Consider the following 15,352-nt stretch of genomic DNA (forward strand, 5'->3'; position numbering starts at 1 on the left):
CTCCTCCTCCTCCTCCTCCTCCTCCTCCTCCTTCTTTTCTAAGACAGAGTTTCCCTGTGTAGCCCTCACTGGCCTGGAACTCACTTTGCACACCAGGCTAGCCTCGAACTCAGAAATCTGCCTGTCTTTCTGAATGCTGGGATTAAAATCATGCAATACCATGCCTGGCTCTACTATAAATTTTTGTTTTGTTTGAGAGTTTTTTCCATGTAGCCCTGGCTATCCTGGAGTCCACTTTGTAGACCAGGCTAGAACATTTAAAAGGCTCCATCACCGTGAGCACACACTCGTTTTTCTGCTTCTCAGGCACATGGCAGAGCTCAGGAAGGAGTGGGATCAGTGCAGAGCCCTCTGCCTCACCAGAAAGACCCCTCCATTTATTTGACTTACTGTCTCCGTCTACAAGAAACTGTCAGCTGCAGCACCGCATGCATGCAGCACACGCTAGGCATTTCACTGCTCTAAGAGGAGACCTGCCTACAACCTCAGATGTCCCCAGAGTCAAAAGTAAATGCAGGGCTAGGGGACAGCTCAGAGGCAGAGCTCCTGACCTGCAGAAACAACATCCTAAATCCAATCTCCAGAACTAGATTAATAATTAGTCTCAAAAATAAATAAGCAATGTTATGGTCTCCAAGTGTCTAAAACAACAAAGGGGAAGGCTGTGGAGGAAGACTTCCCAGCTCCAAGTCAGGCAGACCCAGATTCAAATTTCAGCTCTTCCCTTCCTGTGTGGACAAAATAATGCATGCCTCTGGGTCCTGGCTTTCCCATCAGTGGGATGGGAACATCATTGGGACTTTTAGGGAGACTCTACTTAGGCCTCTGTAGGTGTTTGATGGATGAGTAGCTTCCTCCTGCACTACTCCTTTGTCATCCCAGAGCTCAAAGATCCATAAATTAGGGAACTTAATGGGTGAAAGATTAGAAAATGAGGTCTGACAACAGATAAAGGGACGGCAAATGTTTAGGTGGAAGGCTATGCAGTCCACGCAAGACAGTGATTCCCCTGCCTGCTGCTTGCTGTAGTTCCAGCTTGCACTCAGGAACAGCCCTGTGAGGGAAGTTTGGCTATGAGTGCAATATTACCTGAGAGGAAGCCAAGATTTGTCAATGTTTCCAAGGTCAGCTCCATGGAACTTCACAAAGGCCAGACTCTGCGCGCCCCCCCAAGAACATGCTTTCCTATCCTGGCGACAGCAGGAGGAAAAGGAAACTGGAGCAAGCCCCGAACCATGGACAGACGAGCCAGCAGCTAAGCATGCTGTCATTCTCTGTCCATTTTCTCTTAAGAAAAATGGGCTTTTGAGCTCCAGGCCAAGGACTGATTCGTGGCAGCCACACAGGATGACCTAAGCACCCTGACCCTCCTTGCTGAGGGTGCTCAGTGGTCAGGCATGGTGGCCTTCATCCTTCTGTGATCTATAGTTTACATACAAGATGGCTCCCTTGCCTCTGGCCAGCCCCAGGAAGTTGGGAGGATTCATGGTGTGTAGTGTTTTTTATATAAATAAAAATAATCAAATTACAAATGCATATTTCTTAGCCCTAGTCTCTTATCTCCTCTACTTTTTGGTACAAGGAGCAGGCTATAATTGCTGTGATTTGGGGCAGTGTCCTTGTGCCTTTCTTTTTGCACGTCCCCTGGGTAGCACTGGCTCAGGAAGCTCCTGCCTTTCACTCCAACTCAGACAAAGCCAGGCTGTCTGAGTCAGGGTTTCTATTCCTGCACAAACATCATGACCAAGAAGCAAGTTGGGGAGGAAAGGGTTTATTCGGCTTACATTTCCATACTGCTGTTGATCACCAAAGGATGCAGGACTGGAACTCAAGCAGGTCAGAAAGCAGGAGCTGACCCAGAAGCCATGGAGGGATGTTCTTTACTGGCTTGCCTTGCCTGGCTTGCTCAGCCTGCTCTCTATAGAACCCCAGACTACCAGCCCAGAGATGGCACCACCCACAAGGGGCCATCCTGCTTGATCACTAATTGAGAAAAAGCATTACAGCTTACACAAAAGCAGCCAGTACACAGGACTTTCGCTCTCTTGCTCTAAGTGACTCTGAGGACTGAGCTTAACCTCACTGTCTTCCGTCCACTTTCCCTATGGAACATCACCATCCTTACCCAGCCTGATGTGTCTGGAAACATTTCTCCTTTACGGAGTCATGGAGAATGTCACAAACCCAGAATGGTTTCACTCTCAAGGATACTGCCACTCTTACGATTCCAAATCAATAAATACATTTCTCACTAAAAACTGCACTTGGATTTACCTTATATTTCCCTTTCTTTCTTTTATTTTTTTATTTTGTTTTGTTTTTGAGACAGGGTTTCTCTGTGTAGCCCTGGCTGTCCTGGAACTCACTCTGTAGACCAGAGATTCCTCCTGCCTCTGCTTCCTGAGTGCTGGGATTAAAAGCGTGTACTACCATGCCCAGTAAGTCCATGTTTCTAAACCTCAATTTTCCTGAGAATGCTGGCTCACACCTATAATAATTCCAAGAGTCAGGAGACTGAAACAGGAGAACTGTGAGTTCAAAGCCAGTTTGGGCTATGTGCTGAATTATTGGCCAGCCTGGGCTACAGAAAGAGACTTGTACAAACAAATGCCCTGATTTTTCAAGTCATCTAACAATGATATGCCTTCAAAGTAAAGCTAAGAAAAGAACACCAACTCTAACCCCTCCTCCCCCAAGACCATGTGGAAAAACACAAAGCCACACAGAAAGAGGGGCCATGTTTGATATTATCCAATCAATCTCTCTTGGTTTCAGAAGGCTGCTACTTCCTGCAGTCCCAGTCCTTGGCTGTGGTCCACTCTGAGTAAGTGAACCCCTCGGTAGAAACTTGCGCATAACAAGGAGGTGACGTCACCGACAGCCAGTGAGGTCAGGGGTCCTGACCCATCCAGAGACAAGGTGGAGAGGCACGCTGCAGGAGGAAGGAGAGCCAGGCTGTGCTTTACAATGGAAACATGCTAGAAAAGGCAGTTCTGCCACTCGGTAAGCATCAGGGAGTGCACTGGTGCACACGCAGAAAGCGCAGCCTACAACTGCATATCTAAACTATCGGATGTGCTCTGTTGTTCACTGAAATATCATTAGGAAATGTGGGACTGTCCCATGAGAACAGGACAAAAAGCATGACCTGTGCCCTGCCCTCTAAGCCAGGAGAGCTCTGCCTCTCACCAAGGTACACTGCACCTGACTGGGAAGATCTGGGGTCACCTCCATGACATCAACTCCAGGACTAAGGATGTAGACACCCAAGCAGTATTTCAGACAACTGAGGCCATATTTAAAAGGGGTAGAGAAGACAGGCTAAGTCAGGGGAAACAGACAAAAACACTAATCTGAGGTTGCCAGCTCTCTTCATGAAGGAGAGGAAGTGATGGAGGTCAGGCTTGGCCTTTACTTTTTTTTTTTTTTGTTTTTGAGACAGGATTTCTCTGTGTAGTCCTGGCTGTCCTGGAACTCACTCTATAGACCAGGCTGTCCTCCAACTCACAGAGATCCACTGCCTCTGCCTCCCAAGTGCTGGAATTAAAGGCTGGAATTCCCTTTAACCTGGCCAGCCTCCCTCCATCTGCATCTCTGAGGCTACTCTTCTAGGAGCACTGCAGGGCAGTGGTGCCCGGTGCCACCTGTTCAGGTCAGTGCCTCCCAATCTTGCTCCCCACACTGAGGCATGTGCTCCGTCATCTGAAACGTCCACTTTCCCTTGCCCGAAGACTTACACTGGGGCAGGTGAGGGTAGGGCAGGCCTGTCTTCACTATAGAAGTTTGGCTATTATGGCCACAGCTGTTTACAGACTATTAGCCACGCCTACCTCTTTTCTGTGGGAGGGCAGTTATCTCTCTCTGAGGGGAACTGAGTTTCTGGAGAGTGACTGATAAGATTTTGAAGAGCTCTAAGATAACACTGTTTTTGTCTCTAGTCAAATCCTGTCAGGATTAAAGCAGCACAGAGGCAGTGCTGGGAAATCAGACTTCTGGAAGAAAACCCAACACTTGCTCACAGACTTGTCTATGTCCATGGTATAGATTCCCCACCATGACTGAATTCCGTGTTACCAAAAGTTTAAACCATGGCTAACAGAATTCCCAGGTATCTACCATTTGACCTCTAAGGCTCTGCACATGCAAACCTCTGGGAAGTTACAGCCCACCAGACAGTTTTCTCTGGTGCTGAGGGGCCTCCACCTTACTGTGACCTCAAGCACTGCCTCAGAGTCCCAGCAGGGGGAGCCTTTCTGAGTCTGTTCTGTTTTATCACAGTCCCAACAAGAGCTGAGCTTCTAACTGTATCCTTGAAATAAGAACTAAATAACAGCATTCTCTTTCCCCTTTCCAGACATTCTGAGTCTCACAAATTCAAATCTGATGAGGAACTGCATGTGGAAAGAACATAAGAGTCAAATATGTTCTCTCTAGAGTCTCAGGAATAACTTTGTACATCATGGTATGAGGGAAGCATGAAGCTGACTTATATAGCCAGAGCTTGAACAGAAAGATGTGGGCACTGTGATGTCTCGTCTCTTAACCACCAGGAGACTATAAAATGGCAGGACACGGGTGGCTTTGCATACAGTGAGCAATGCAAAGAGTCTTAAGGCTGCACTCAGCTCCTGAACGGCACTGAGAGCAGACTTCTTACCTCCAGTATCCTGGTTCCAAATCTTCACCTTGGAGTCATGTGCGGAGGTAGCAATCATAGGCATCAAGGCCGTGGACTTCGGTAGAAAGACACAGGATGCAATTGTCTGGAAATGCCCCTTATACTCACACATTCTGTCTCTAGTCTGTCTTAGGTCCCACAACTGTAAAGTAATGACACAAGCCAGCTCATACACACAGATGCTCATGTGTCACGAATATCTACCCTCCCATTCCCTATGACCCCCTCTCATGGAATCAGAAAGTCAGGTGAAGCTCTTATCTCATCCACCATAGGCAACCACCCATCCATCCAGCAACTATTGCAGTACCAACTATGTCTTGAACAGCACTAGCTATGGCTGTGGGAGCCCCACAGTAAGGGACACCTTCTTCCCATGTGCACATATTCTGACGTGGTGCTTAGTGCCTCTGACAAAGCAAGTGACAGCCCCATCGGTCCCCGTTGTACTGACACATATCAAACCATACCTATAAGGAACCATTCAGAGATGAGAGAAAAATGAACACTGTCTAAAACAGTGGGGGCCCAGGAGTCCCTGTCATCCATCAGCTAGATAAGAGATGATACATGCAAAGTTGCAAACCCTAATCTACCCCTTCTAAGAACATGTCCTGAGTAGGAGATTCCTGTAGGGAGGCTACTGGAATTTGGGGTTCTTTAAAAGACACAGAAATATGATAATATGTTTTCATTTTAATCCTGGGTATAGGAGATGGGGCTGCTTCACAGCAGCTGACTTTGATTTGCCTCCTGTTCCAGCAGAAACATGATTTTGCCAGCTACAGATAATTTCTGTGAATGTGTGGCATTTGAAATTCTGGGAACTCTTCAGAGGGTGTATGTATAAATTCTAGGGCCCCCTGTTAGGGTGAGTGTTGGTCATAAGGGGGCACTGGTTACGGTTCATTAGTAGTCATGCTCAGTAGATACTAGAGTCACAGATCACCCCCACCATCCTTTCTCTCCTATCTAGTGATAGGGGGTGAAACCAGGGGGATAAAGGGTAGGAAAAAGAAGCCACAAAATAGCTAAGACCAGCTATATGTTTTAGCTACATGTCTAGCTTGCCATTCTCCATTCCCTTGACTGTAAAATAGACATTAAAACAGCACATAACGGCACATGACTCAAGCCTCGTCTTAGGAATTAAATGAAACCATGAATGTTTAGCTTACAGTCTGACACGGCACCCGTGTCTGATGACTCTGAGATGCACTCCTATTTGGAACCAGACAATCTTTTAACTGAGAACTTGTAGTTATAGATCCAGAAACTTGGGAGGGGCCTAAAGAGTATATCCTGAGGTTACTGCAAGGGAGGCAAATATCTGGATAAGGGAGGGAGGCCCTGGACCAGCCACGGAGCTCCACAGCTCCCCAATGAACTGCGCTTTCCTTAGCATGGCCACGTACTCAACGGCCACACCTCTGTCTCTTCTGGCAGTCCCTACCTGTTTAGGCTCCTCTAGGAGCAGGAACATCAGCAGGCTGCTCTCTTTACCCTTTCTCTGTCCTGACTTCCATCTTGTTCTCTTGTCTATTACCAATTCAGACAGACCCAGGTTAATAAATGTTTCTCAAAGAAAGCCACTGGAGTGCACGGGGTGACTGACAGTTTGCATTTGAAGCAGCCAGTGCTGTTGCAGCTCCTGTCTGTGCGGCCCGGTGACAGGAGTGAGACCAGAGCAACCTGCTCATCAGTGAGCAGACACCTGGCCCGGCCTCTCACCGTGGCTTCACAGCCTTCACCCCCAAAGCCACTGCTGCAGGAGATACACGTGTGTCCATCCATGCTGACTTCACAGTGGGTCTGAATATGCTGCTTTGTGGGAAACACGTGAGCCAGCTGAAGACCCCGACTGTCCCACAATCTGAAAGGAATTAGAAGCAAAATGTGACTTTGCAGTAAATGGCAAAACATACCTGTGATATCCCACTAACAGGAAAAGCCCGACTCTTTGCTGCCAGTCAGGATGGAATGTCACAACCTAACAGACTCTAAAGCTGACAGGAAGGAACCAAACCAATGCCATCTTGAGTCTTTCTGTTTTGAAATCAAGTTATATGTACTTTTCAAAAGACTACATTTGTTTGGTGAGAGGAGCTGCACACACCACAGCACGTGTGGGGGTCCCAGGGACTGGGTTCCCTGAGGTTCAGGGCTGCTGTCAGGCTTGGCAGCAGTGCCTTTATCATGGAGATGTTAGAACACAGGGGTTTTTTGTTGTTGTTGGTTTTCTGATACAGGGTTTCCCTGTGTAGCCCTGGCTGTCCTGGGACTCAGATCTGTACACTAGGCTGGACTGGAACTCAGACCACACATCTTAATTGTACAAGTTAACTTGGACAATTAAGGACACTGCTTTCAATTGACAAGAGGCTATTTTTGTGTCTATAACTGAAAAAAAATTAAAAGATACATTGTTGCTGTTTGGAAGCTATGTAGTACAGGCTGCAGTACCTGGCCTCTCAAGCGCTGAGACTACAGTCCAGGTCCCTAGAGGATCCTCCTACAGCATCATCCCCAGTCCAGAAGCAGGCTGCGGCCGACCATGGCCAGCTCTGGCCTTGAGTGCAGTGGAGTCCTGTGTTCCCTCTCATCTCATTCCTCCCGTTTCATACAAGTTGCCTCTGAGAGCTACAATTCTGAGTCATGCTCCCCAGTCTGTCAACTGACTGACTTCCTGACTTCCCAGACTAAACTCTGATCCTTCTTTCCAAGGGAGCCTTTACTTGAGGGCTAAGTGCCTGGAAACCTACGAACCCCCCAGGGCACGCCAGCAGAGCCAGGCTGCCTGACAGGGTGGTTGTACAGGTGAGGCTGAGGCTGATCTGGTCACACACTGGGAATGACCAAGGTCAGCTGCTTCAAACCCCTCAGCAGAACCTTAGCCGGATCTGATCTTGTGCATTCATTGTGTTCCCATAAGCTACAGGTCAGAAAGTTCCCAGGGGCAGTGGAGTACAGGACAAGAGAGCCCTAGGAAGGGCACAGCCTCACGGAGAAGCAGAATGGAGACAGTCATGTAAGCACGGCAACCACAGACCTTCACCAGAAACACCTCCCCAGCGGCCAGTAGCCTACCTGACGGTCTTATCCTCGGAGGTCTGGACTAGGTATGGCTCGCTCGGGACCCAGCACAGGTGTGTGACCTGGAGAGAACAGTCATTAGCAGGTGGGTCTTCTCTGCTGTAATCCATTAGCTGGCTAACCTCATGCCTCCTCTCCACTCAGGGATCCTGAGCTGGTAAGCTCGGGTTAGCAGGGTCATCGTCTCACAGCCTCAGTCCTTCTCCACCTGCTTCTCCTCAGTGCTCGGGGGCAGAGGTACCAGTAGGCTGGCCTTCTGGTTAGCCTTGGCGACTTGAACCAAAGCTGGCACTGGTGAGCAGGTGGCAGTCAGAAGAGCAGCCCCTGCGCTAAGTGGGGCCTCTGAACTCTGCTCTAACCCTCAGGGGCTCAGAAGAGCACAGTAGTCCTGGCCTGCAGCCCTGTCTGAGCAGATGAAACAACTTTCCAAACAACCCAGGGGAACACACTTTCCTTTTCTAGTGCAGTATCCTCACAACTGTGGGGGGCATCAGGCAATAGGACAGTAGGTGACTAAACTCTGAGGAACAGCTGCCACCCGCCAAGAACAATGATGGGTGTTTTACGACAGACTTTATCTCAGTCACCCAAAGAATCTTGCCTAGTGACATAACTCCCCATTTTATAAATGGAGATACCTAGAGTCTAAGCTTAAATAGCACTTTCAACTAAGAAAGCGATAGATTTGGGGTTTGAAGGCAGAGCACAGTGTTGGCTTAGCATGTATAAGGCTCAGGGTTCAATCCCCAGCATGGGAAAAAAAGAAAAAGAATGTGCCCCCTTACTCCCCCCATGTTTGGAAGCCAGGTGTGACAGAGCCCAAAGTCTGTGCAAAGTCTAAAGGATTTAACTGCCACAGAATGAATTACATCAAGTAAAGGACACACTAATTTGTATATGAAGGGCAGCCATCTTGTTTCACACTGTTTCAAGAGTTGTAAACACTATGTCCTTTGTTATATTTCTATTCCTAGCAGTGTCTGTCACACTAAAATTATGCTAAAAATTTGCTTTGAAGGGGCTGGAGAGATGGCTCAGTGGTTAAGAGCACTGACTGCTCTTCCAGAGGTCCTGAGTTCAATTCCCAGCAACCGCATGGTGGCTCACAACCATCTGTAATGGAATCCAATGCCCTCTTCTAATGTGTCTGAAGACAGTTACAGTGTATTCATATACATAAAATAAATAAATCATTCTTCAGAAAAAAGGTGGGGAGGACACAAACTTCCCTCTCCTTACCAAAAAAAAAAAGTGGTTTGAAGAACTGTGTGAGGACATGGCTCTCCTTTACCCTCCCCTCCCCCCTTTTCTCCCAGCTCCCACCTCTCTACTGAACCCAAGCTGCATCATACCACACACACAGATCTCCCATGAGCTTGCCCCCACCTCCTCCTCACCTACACTCTTCACCACCCTGCTCTACACCAAGTGTGAATTTGTACCAGGTTCCTGGAGACAGACGCTCTCTCCACACACTGTCCAGTCCCCACATCCCACAGAAGCAGGCTGTTGTCCCGAGAGCCAGTGCACAGCTGGGACGAGTCTTAAAAACAAGGTGAGAAGCCACAGTGGCCATAAGTTGGGATGTGGACAGGGTTCTGGGAATGCACCCGGTGCTGTTAGGTTCTGCTGCACTTTACCTGGGCTCACAGCCAAGCCAGTGACCACCATGGCATGGCCAGAGAGTTGCTGCCTGGGCTGTGAGGAGCCCTGCAGGTCCCACATCAGGACTGTCTTGTCTCGAGAGGCGCTGAAGAACTGGTTTGCTTTGGGAATACAGGCTATCTGCTCAGAGAACAAGCGAGAACAGTGATAGCTCAAGTGCACAAGCTAGACAGGACTTCAGAGGGGATCACGGCTCTGTATGCACATACAATTTTTTTAATTTTAATTTTTCTTTTAAAAATATTATGTTTAATTCCCTCTCTCCCTCCCTCTTCTTCTCCCCCCACCATGTGTGCATACTCGAGCGCACACACACCACAGAAATGATCATTTTAAGCATTTCAAGTGTACAACTTAGTGGCAGCAAGTACACTCACATCATTATACAAACTTCCACAATCGGGGAGATTGTGTAACTGTAGGAACTTCCATCACCCCCCACATGCACCTCCACCATTTTCCCCTGCACAACCCCACTTATGCTGTCTCACCATGTGGTGCGGGGAGCCTTGTGTCTAGCATCTAACACTTGCCCCTGCTGACACGTGCTTCAGAGCGTTACCTTTTCTCTTCTGCCAGGGTTTCACCATGCTTTACTGAGCTGTGTCCCCAACCCCAGAATTTCATTCCTTATTTAAAACAGTTTGAAATTACTTTGTCATTACTGTGTTATGTGTATGTGGGGTGTCTTCACCACACATGTGTCTGTATACCACTTTAGTGCCTAGTGACCTTGGAAGCCAAAACTTGAGTTACAGATGGTTGTAAGCATTACTTGGTTGCTGGAAACAGAACCCAGTTCTTCCGGAAGAGCAGGCAGTGCTCTTAACTGCTGAGCCTTCTCTCCAGCCCCTTTGCTCCTTTTTAAGACTGAATAAGCTGGGCCTGGTGGTACACACCTTTAATCTCTGCACTTGGAAGACAGAGGCAGGGAGAATGTCTGTGAGTTTGAGGCCAGCCTGGTTTACAGACTGAGATCCAGGACAGCCAGGGCTGCGCAATGGAACTCTGTCTCAAAAAAAACAACAAGAAAAAAGACTTTATTAATAGACATCCCTCAAAAAGTTGTAATGTTTCAGACACCCCAGAAAGTTTCCTTATTTATAGCCTTCAGTGCTTTCTTTAAAAAAAACTATTAGCTCAGTCAGTTCAAGCCTTTATAACAAGACACTGCAGACTAGATGGCTTGTAATTTCTGTATGTGTACATGTTTTCACCACACCTCTGCTAGGTATTGGGATTCATTCCATGTTTGAAATGATTTGCTCTGCTCTTCCTGGTGTCAAAGCAAGCCTTTGCCTTTTTCCTTTAGACTAAACGAACAAGCCTTCTACTATCTGTAGCTGTTGTTATTTCCTTTCTTGCTCCCCAGCTCTCTTCAGTGTTTGACAGTTACCTTCGTGATTTCCCGCTCATGCCCTGTGAACCTTTTCACCACGCGCCCAGTCTTCCAATTATAGGCCACAGCAGTCTGCAGAGAAACGGGATTACAGATGTTACTGCGACAGTGGCTCCTGAGCATTTTCTTGCTGGGTGTCTGCAGTTCATTGCTACAGAGAAAGGAGCAGGTGCTGTGTGGCCCTAGTCGCTGTGGCAATTGGCCAGTTTCCCTGGCTACAAAACAAAGTGGATAGTCCTTGCCTGCCTACCTCTCAGGTGTGAGAAAGGGTCACATAAATACAGTTTCTTAGATCTAAAATAATGCAGACATTAACACAAGACATTGCTGCTTTTTTGTTTCTTTGTTTTGTTGTTTTGTTTTTTCAAGACAGGATTTCTCTGTATAACCCTGGCTGTCCTGGAACTCACTCTGTAGACCAGGCTGGCCTTGAACTCAGAAATTCGCCTGCCTCTGCTTCCCAAGTGCTGGGATTAAAGGCGTGTGCCACCACTGCCCGGCAAGACACTGCTACTTAAGTATTGATTCTCAAGTGTATCCTCATTTGAAGTAATGACATCTAAAATAAATGCATCTTACAAATGGTGACGTACAGTTTGCAAGTGAGACCTGACAACTCGGAAAGCCTATTGGGGATCAGGAGCATCGTCAGTGTCTTCCCTTCAGGAAGAGTCAGTAGTGTACTGCTGCTGCAGTTTATCATAGTGGCTGTCAAGAGAGCTCCTAGTGTAAGGACAGAGAGCTGATAGTCCAGCGCAACGACAAGAGGACAGACCAAAGTATAAAGGGTCAGTGCTTACCAGTGTGGAGCCTGTAAAACAAACATAAAGCAGCTAGAATGTTCCTTTTGTGGGCTCCAGGGTCTGAGTGTTACTGTAAGGATGAGGTGGATGGAATTGTAACCCCCCATTTATAAAAGCATGTAGGTGGCCTGGCAGGGTGAAGTCCTCGTGGAATCCTTATGACTGTCTTAGGGCATGGCTGTTAGTCTATGAAAGACTAGGAAAGTAAAGCTCAGAAAATGTAAAGACTTGCCCACTGTAATAGGAAGTGGCAGAGCTGGGCTAAACTCCAGCCTTTGAACTTTGAGCCCTGTTATGATGCAGTTCATGTTAGACTCTCAGAACATCTTCCCTTTCCTGCAGTGAGCTGGTGAGTGGGAAGCACTGGAAACCTCACCCTGTCTTTTCCTCCAGAGATACAAAGGTCCGAGTTCAGGGTAGCGACCACAGAGACGGTATCCACGTGTACAGGGGCGTATTCTTGGGAAGCTTTAGTCTGGACTCTCTCTTCTATAATTCCATCAGGCCTGCTACAAAAAAAAAAGGAAAAAAAGGAAAATGAGGTCCACTGGAATGGACAGGGGAGAAGGGGACAAAAGAATGTGGCAGTGATATCAATTCAGGCAAGGGTGAGACACGAAAGAGACCCTCAGTTTGTTTGAAAAACGCCCAGAAATCAACGGCGCTATTGACTTGGGAATCACCCAGAATACCTGAGGTATTGAAATCTGATGAAGGGGAGTCCTCGGGCCAGAAGGTTTGGTCTCCTTAGAAACGACTCCGAGAGATACAGGGCCCCTGAGTGTGCGCTGCAGGTGCTAGACGGTGAGGTGACCGTCTGCCCATGTTCCCCTCCCGAGAGCTTGATTACATCTAAAACAGTACACCGAGTGAGGTGTGCAGGAAAGCTTGCCAACACTTGCCTTCTTTCTTTAGCAGACAATTTTAAAGGAGCATGGTACAACTGGGGACCCCAGGAGTGGATCACCTGTATAAGTAAGTGCTGTGTCTGAGTTTGCTCTGCAGTTTCCCCATCACGGCCCAGAGCCCACAGAAGACCTTCTGAGGAAGAGCTGGTTCCAGTTGGCAGCCAAGTAACAACATCCCTCACAGGCGCTGAGGGGGTGTTCCCTGTGGAGTGGGAAGAGGGCACACACTGAATTTCATTAGGTCTAACATTAGTAATTTGATTAGACTAATTTTTTCCTTCCTTCTCTCCTTGCTTCTTTCTTTCCTTCTTTCCTTCTTTCCTTTCTGTGTGAGGTACATTTCTTTTTAGAAAAGAGATTAACTGTATGCATTTGACTTTTTTCTTTCTCCTGCTTTATTCTCTTCAGCCTGGGACTGCAGCTGTCAATAGTGGTTCAGCAGATAAGTCAAAACTAATGTTTAAAAATACTAAGAACAGGGGACTGGAGAGATAGCTCAGCGGTCAAGAGCTCTTCCAGAGGTCCTGAGTTCAAATTCCAGCACCCACATGGTGGCTCACAACCATCTGTAATAAGATCTGGTGTGTCTGAAGACAGCTACAATGCACTTACAAACATTAAATAAATAAAATCTTCTTTAAAAAACAAAAACAAAAAAACTAAGAACAGCCAGGCATGCTAGGAGGCAGAGGCAGATGGATCTCTGAGTTCAAAGCCAGCCTTGTCTACAGAGTTCCAGGACAGCCAGGGCTACACAGAAACCCTGTCTCAAAAAAAAAAAAAAAAAAAAAACTAAGAATGACTTTACATGTGCATGTGTGTGTGCATGTGTGTGTATGTGTGTGTGCGTGTGTGCATGTGTGTGTGCACACACGTGTGTGTGCACGCGTGTGCGTGTGCATGTGTTTGTGCATACGCGTGTGCAGGTACATTAGTATGCTTGTGTAGGCTAGAGTTTGACAACCCAGCCGTAAGTGTCTGCTTAGGAGCTATCTACTTTCTTTCTTGAGACAGTGCCTCTTACTAAGACTTAAGGCTAATTAGCCTTGCTGGCTGGACAGTGAGCCACAGAGACCAGCTTATGTCCACCTCCCCAGTGCTGGGATTACATGCTAGTGCCACCATGCCCGGATTTCTATGTAGGTGCTACAAATTGAACTGGGGTCCTCAAGCTTGTGTGTCAAGCACTTACCAATTAAGCTACTTGCCCAGCCTAGCAATTATTTTTTAACTGATTTAAACAATTTTGATCTTATGAACTAGTTAAAAAGATATAAACTTTTTTTCTAAAAATATTAAACTCAGATCTGGGTATGTAGTTCAGTGGTAGAAAAGAGCTTGTCTAGCACACACAACAAGGCTGACTTTGAGCCCCAGTAACACACACACACACACACACACACACACTACACGTGCACATAAAGGAAAAAAAACAAAACTCCACTTCCAAGAGATCTGATACTTGCTTCTGATCTCTGTAGGTACTAGGCATGCACTTGGAACATATACACACACACACACAAAACATTTATACACAGAATAAATAAATCTTTAAAGAAGCCGGGCATGGTGGTGCATGCCTTTAATCCCAGCACTCAGGAGGCAGAGGCAGAGGCAGGTGGATTTCTGAGTTTGAGGCCAGCCTGGTCTATAGAGTGAGCTCCAGGACAGCCAAGGCTACAAAGAGAAACCCTGTCTCGAAAAACCAAAAAAAAAAAAAAAAAAACCTTTAAAGAAATGAAGACAGGTATTGCAACAAACGTTGGTACACACATGGTCATCAGGCATTGCTTGCAGCAGCCAAGAGATGAAAATATGCCATCAAGCAAGGCATAATGGCACATGCTTTTAATCTCAGCAGCTGGAGGCAGGAGCAGGTAGATTGCTGGGAGTCTGAGGCTAGCCTGGTCTATATAGAGAGTTCCAGCCAGCATTACACAGAAAAACTATCTTAAAAGAAAAAAATAAAATAAAAAAAGGAAGGAAGGAAGGAAGGAAGGAAGGAAGGGAGGAAGGAAGGAAAGAAGGAAGGGAGGGAGGGAGGGAGGGAGGGAGGGAGGGATACCGAAACAAAACATGGCCTACCTATGTACTAAACAGTCATAAATATGGCTGAAACTGGAAATCACCATGCTAAGCAAAAAAGGCTAGACATACTCTATCTGATACATGATCCCACTCACATGAAATAGCCAGTTTGAAAATCTGCAGTGACAGTAAGTAGATTGGTTAGTGGCTGCCAGGAGCTGAGCAGCGGTGGAGAACGGGGGTGCAGCTGATTGCTTCCTAAAGACAAAGTTAACTTTGGGAGTGATAAAAATGTCATGTAACTAGAGAGTGGGCGACCACTACACGATACTATCTATGTATAAAATGTCATGCATGGTAAATTTTATGTTACATGTGCTCTACCATAATAAATTAAGTACTATGGACATATAGGTGAAAATAAAATACAACCTGTATTGGAAAGGTGGGTTTTTTTGTAATTAAAAAGTCATTATTATTGTCTCTGTGTGTGTACACACATGTACACATGCATCACGCACAAGTATAGAGGTCAGAGCACAACTTGGTGTGATCACTTCTTTCTTCCACCTTCACATGGGTTCTGGGGATTGAACCAGGGCACCAGGTTCAAGCAGAAGTGTCTTCACCTGCTGAGCCATCACACTAACCTGAGCAAAGCCTCTTAAAAGAGAAGTGCCGGGCTGGTGAGATGGCTCAGTGGGTAAGAGCACCCGACTGCTCTTCCGAAGGTCCTGAGTTCAAATCCCAGCAACCACATGGTGGCTCACAACCATCC

General features: G+C 46.9%; 1 protein-coding gene across 2 annotated transcripts; it reads right to left on the minus strand.

Annotated features, from left to right (window-relative positions):
* Window positions 1-2,384: 2,384 nt before the first annotated feature.
* Wdr31 (WD repeat domain 31) lies at window positions 2,385-12,748 on the minus strand. 2 transcript variants are annotated; one of them, XM_021201001.2, is made up of 9 exons: window positions 12,606-12,748; window positions 12,015-12,147; window positions 10,833-10,907; window positions 9,412-9,556; window positions 9,214-9,314; window positions 7,766-7,833; window positions 6,410-6,551; window positions 4,658-4,820; window positions 2,385-2,932 (listed from the first exon to the last, which is right to left on the minus strand). In XM_021201001.2, the coding sequence occupies exons 1-9, from the start codon at window positions 12,719-12,721 to the stop codon at window positions 2,772-2,774; spliced, it is 1,104 nt and encodes a 367-aa protein (XP_021056660.1). In that variant the 5' UTR covers window positions 12,722-12,748; the 3' UTR covers window positions 2,385-2,771. The 2 variants fall into 2 exon arrangements, with proteins under 2 accessions (XP_021056660.1, XP_021056661.1); XM_021201002.2 differs by having other exon boundaries at window positions 12,015-12,144; window positions 12,606-12,738.
* Between the last annotated feature and the right edge of the window lie 2,604 nt (window positions 12,749-15,352).

Source organism: Mus pahari, chromosome 6, assembly GCF_900095145.1.
Source record: "Mus pahari chromosome 6, PAHARI_EIJ_v1.1, whole genome shotgun sequence".
Classification (NCBI taxonomy): domain Eukaryota; kingdom Metazoa; phylum Chordata; class Mammalia; order Rodentia; family Muridae; genus Mus; species Mus pahari.

What these genes read in the sequence shown, in the direction of transcription:
- Wdr31 (XM_021201001.2), bottom strand. Translation starts at nt 12,721, where the DNA reads ATGTTGTTACTTGGCTGCCAACTGGAACCAGCTCTTCCTCAGAAGGTC. An exon ending in CACAGCACTTACTTATACAG is followed by an intron (nt 12,148 to 12,605) that starts GTGATCCACTCC and finishes TTTTTTTTGTAG; the next exon opens with CAGGCCTGATGGAATTATAG. An exon ending in CGTCTGTCTCCAGGAACCTG is followed by an intron (nt 7,834 to 9,213) that starts GTACAAATTCAC and finishes TGTTCTCTCCAG; the next exon opens with GTCACACACCTGTGCTGGGT.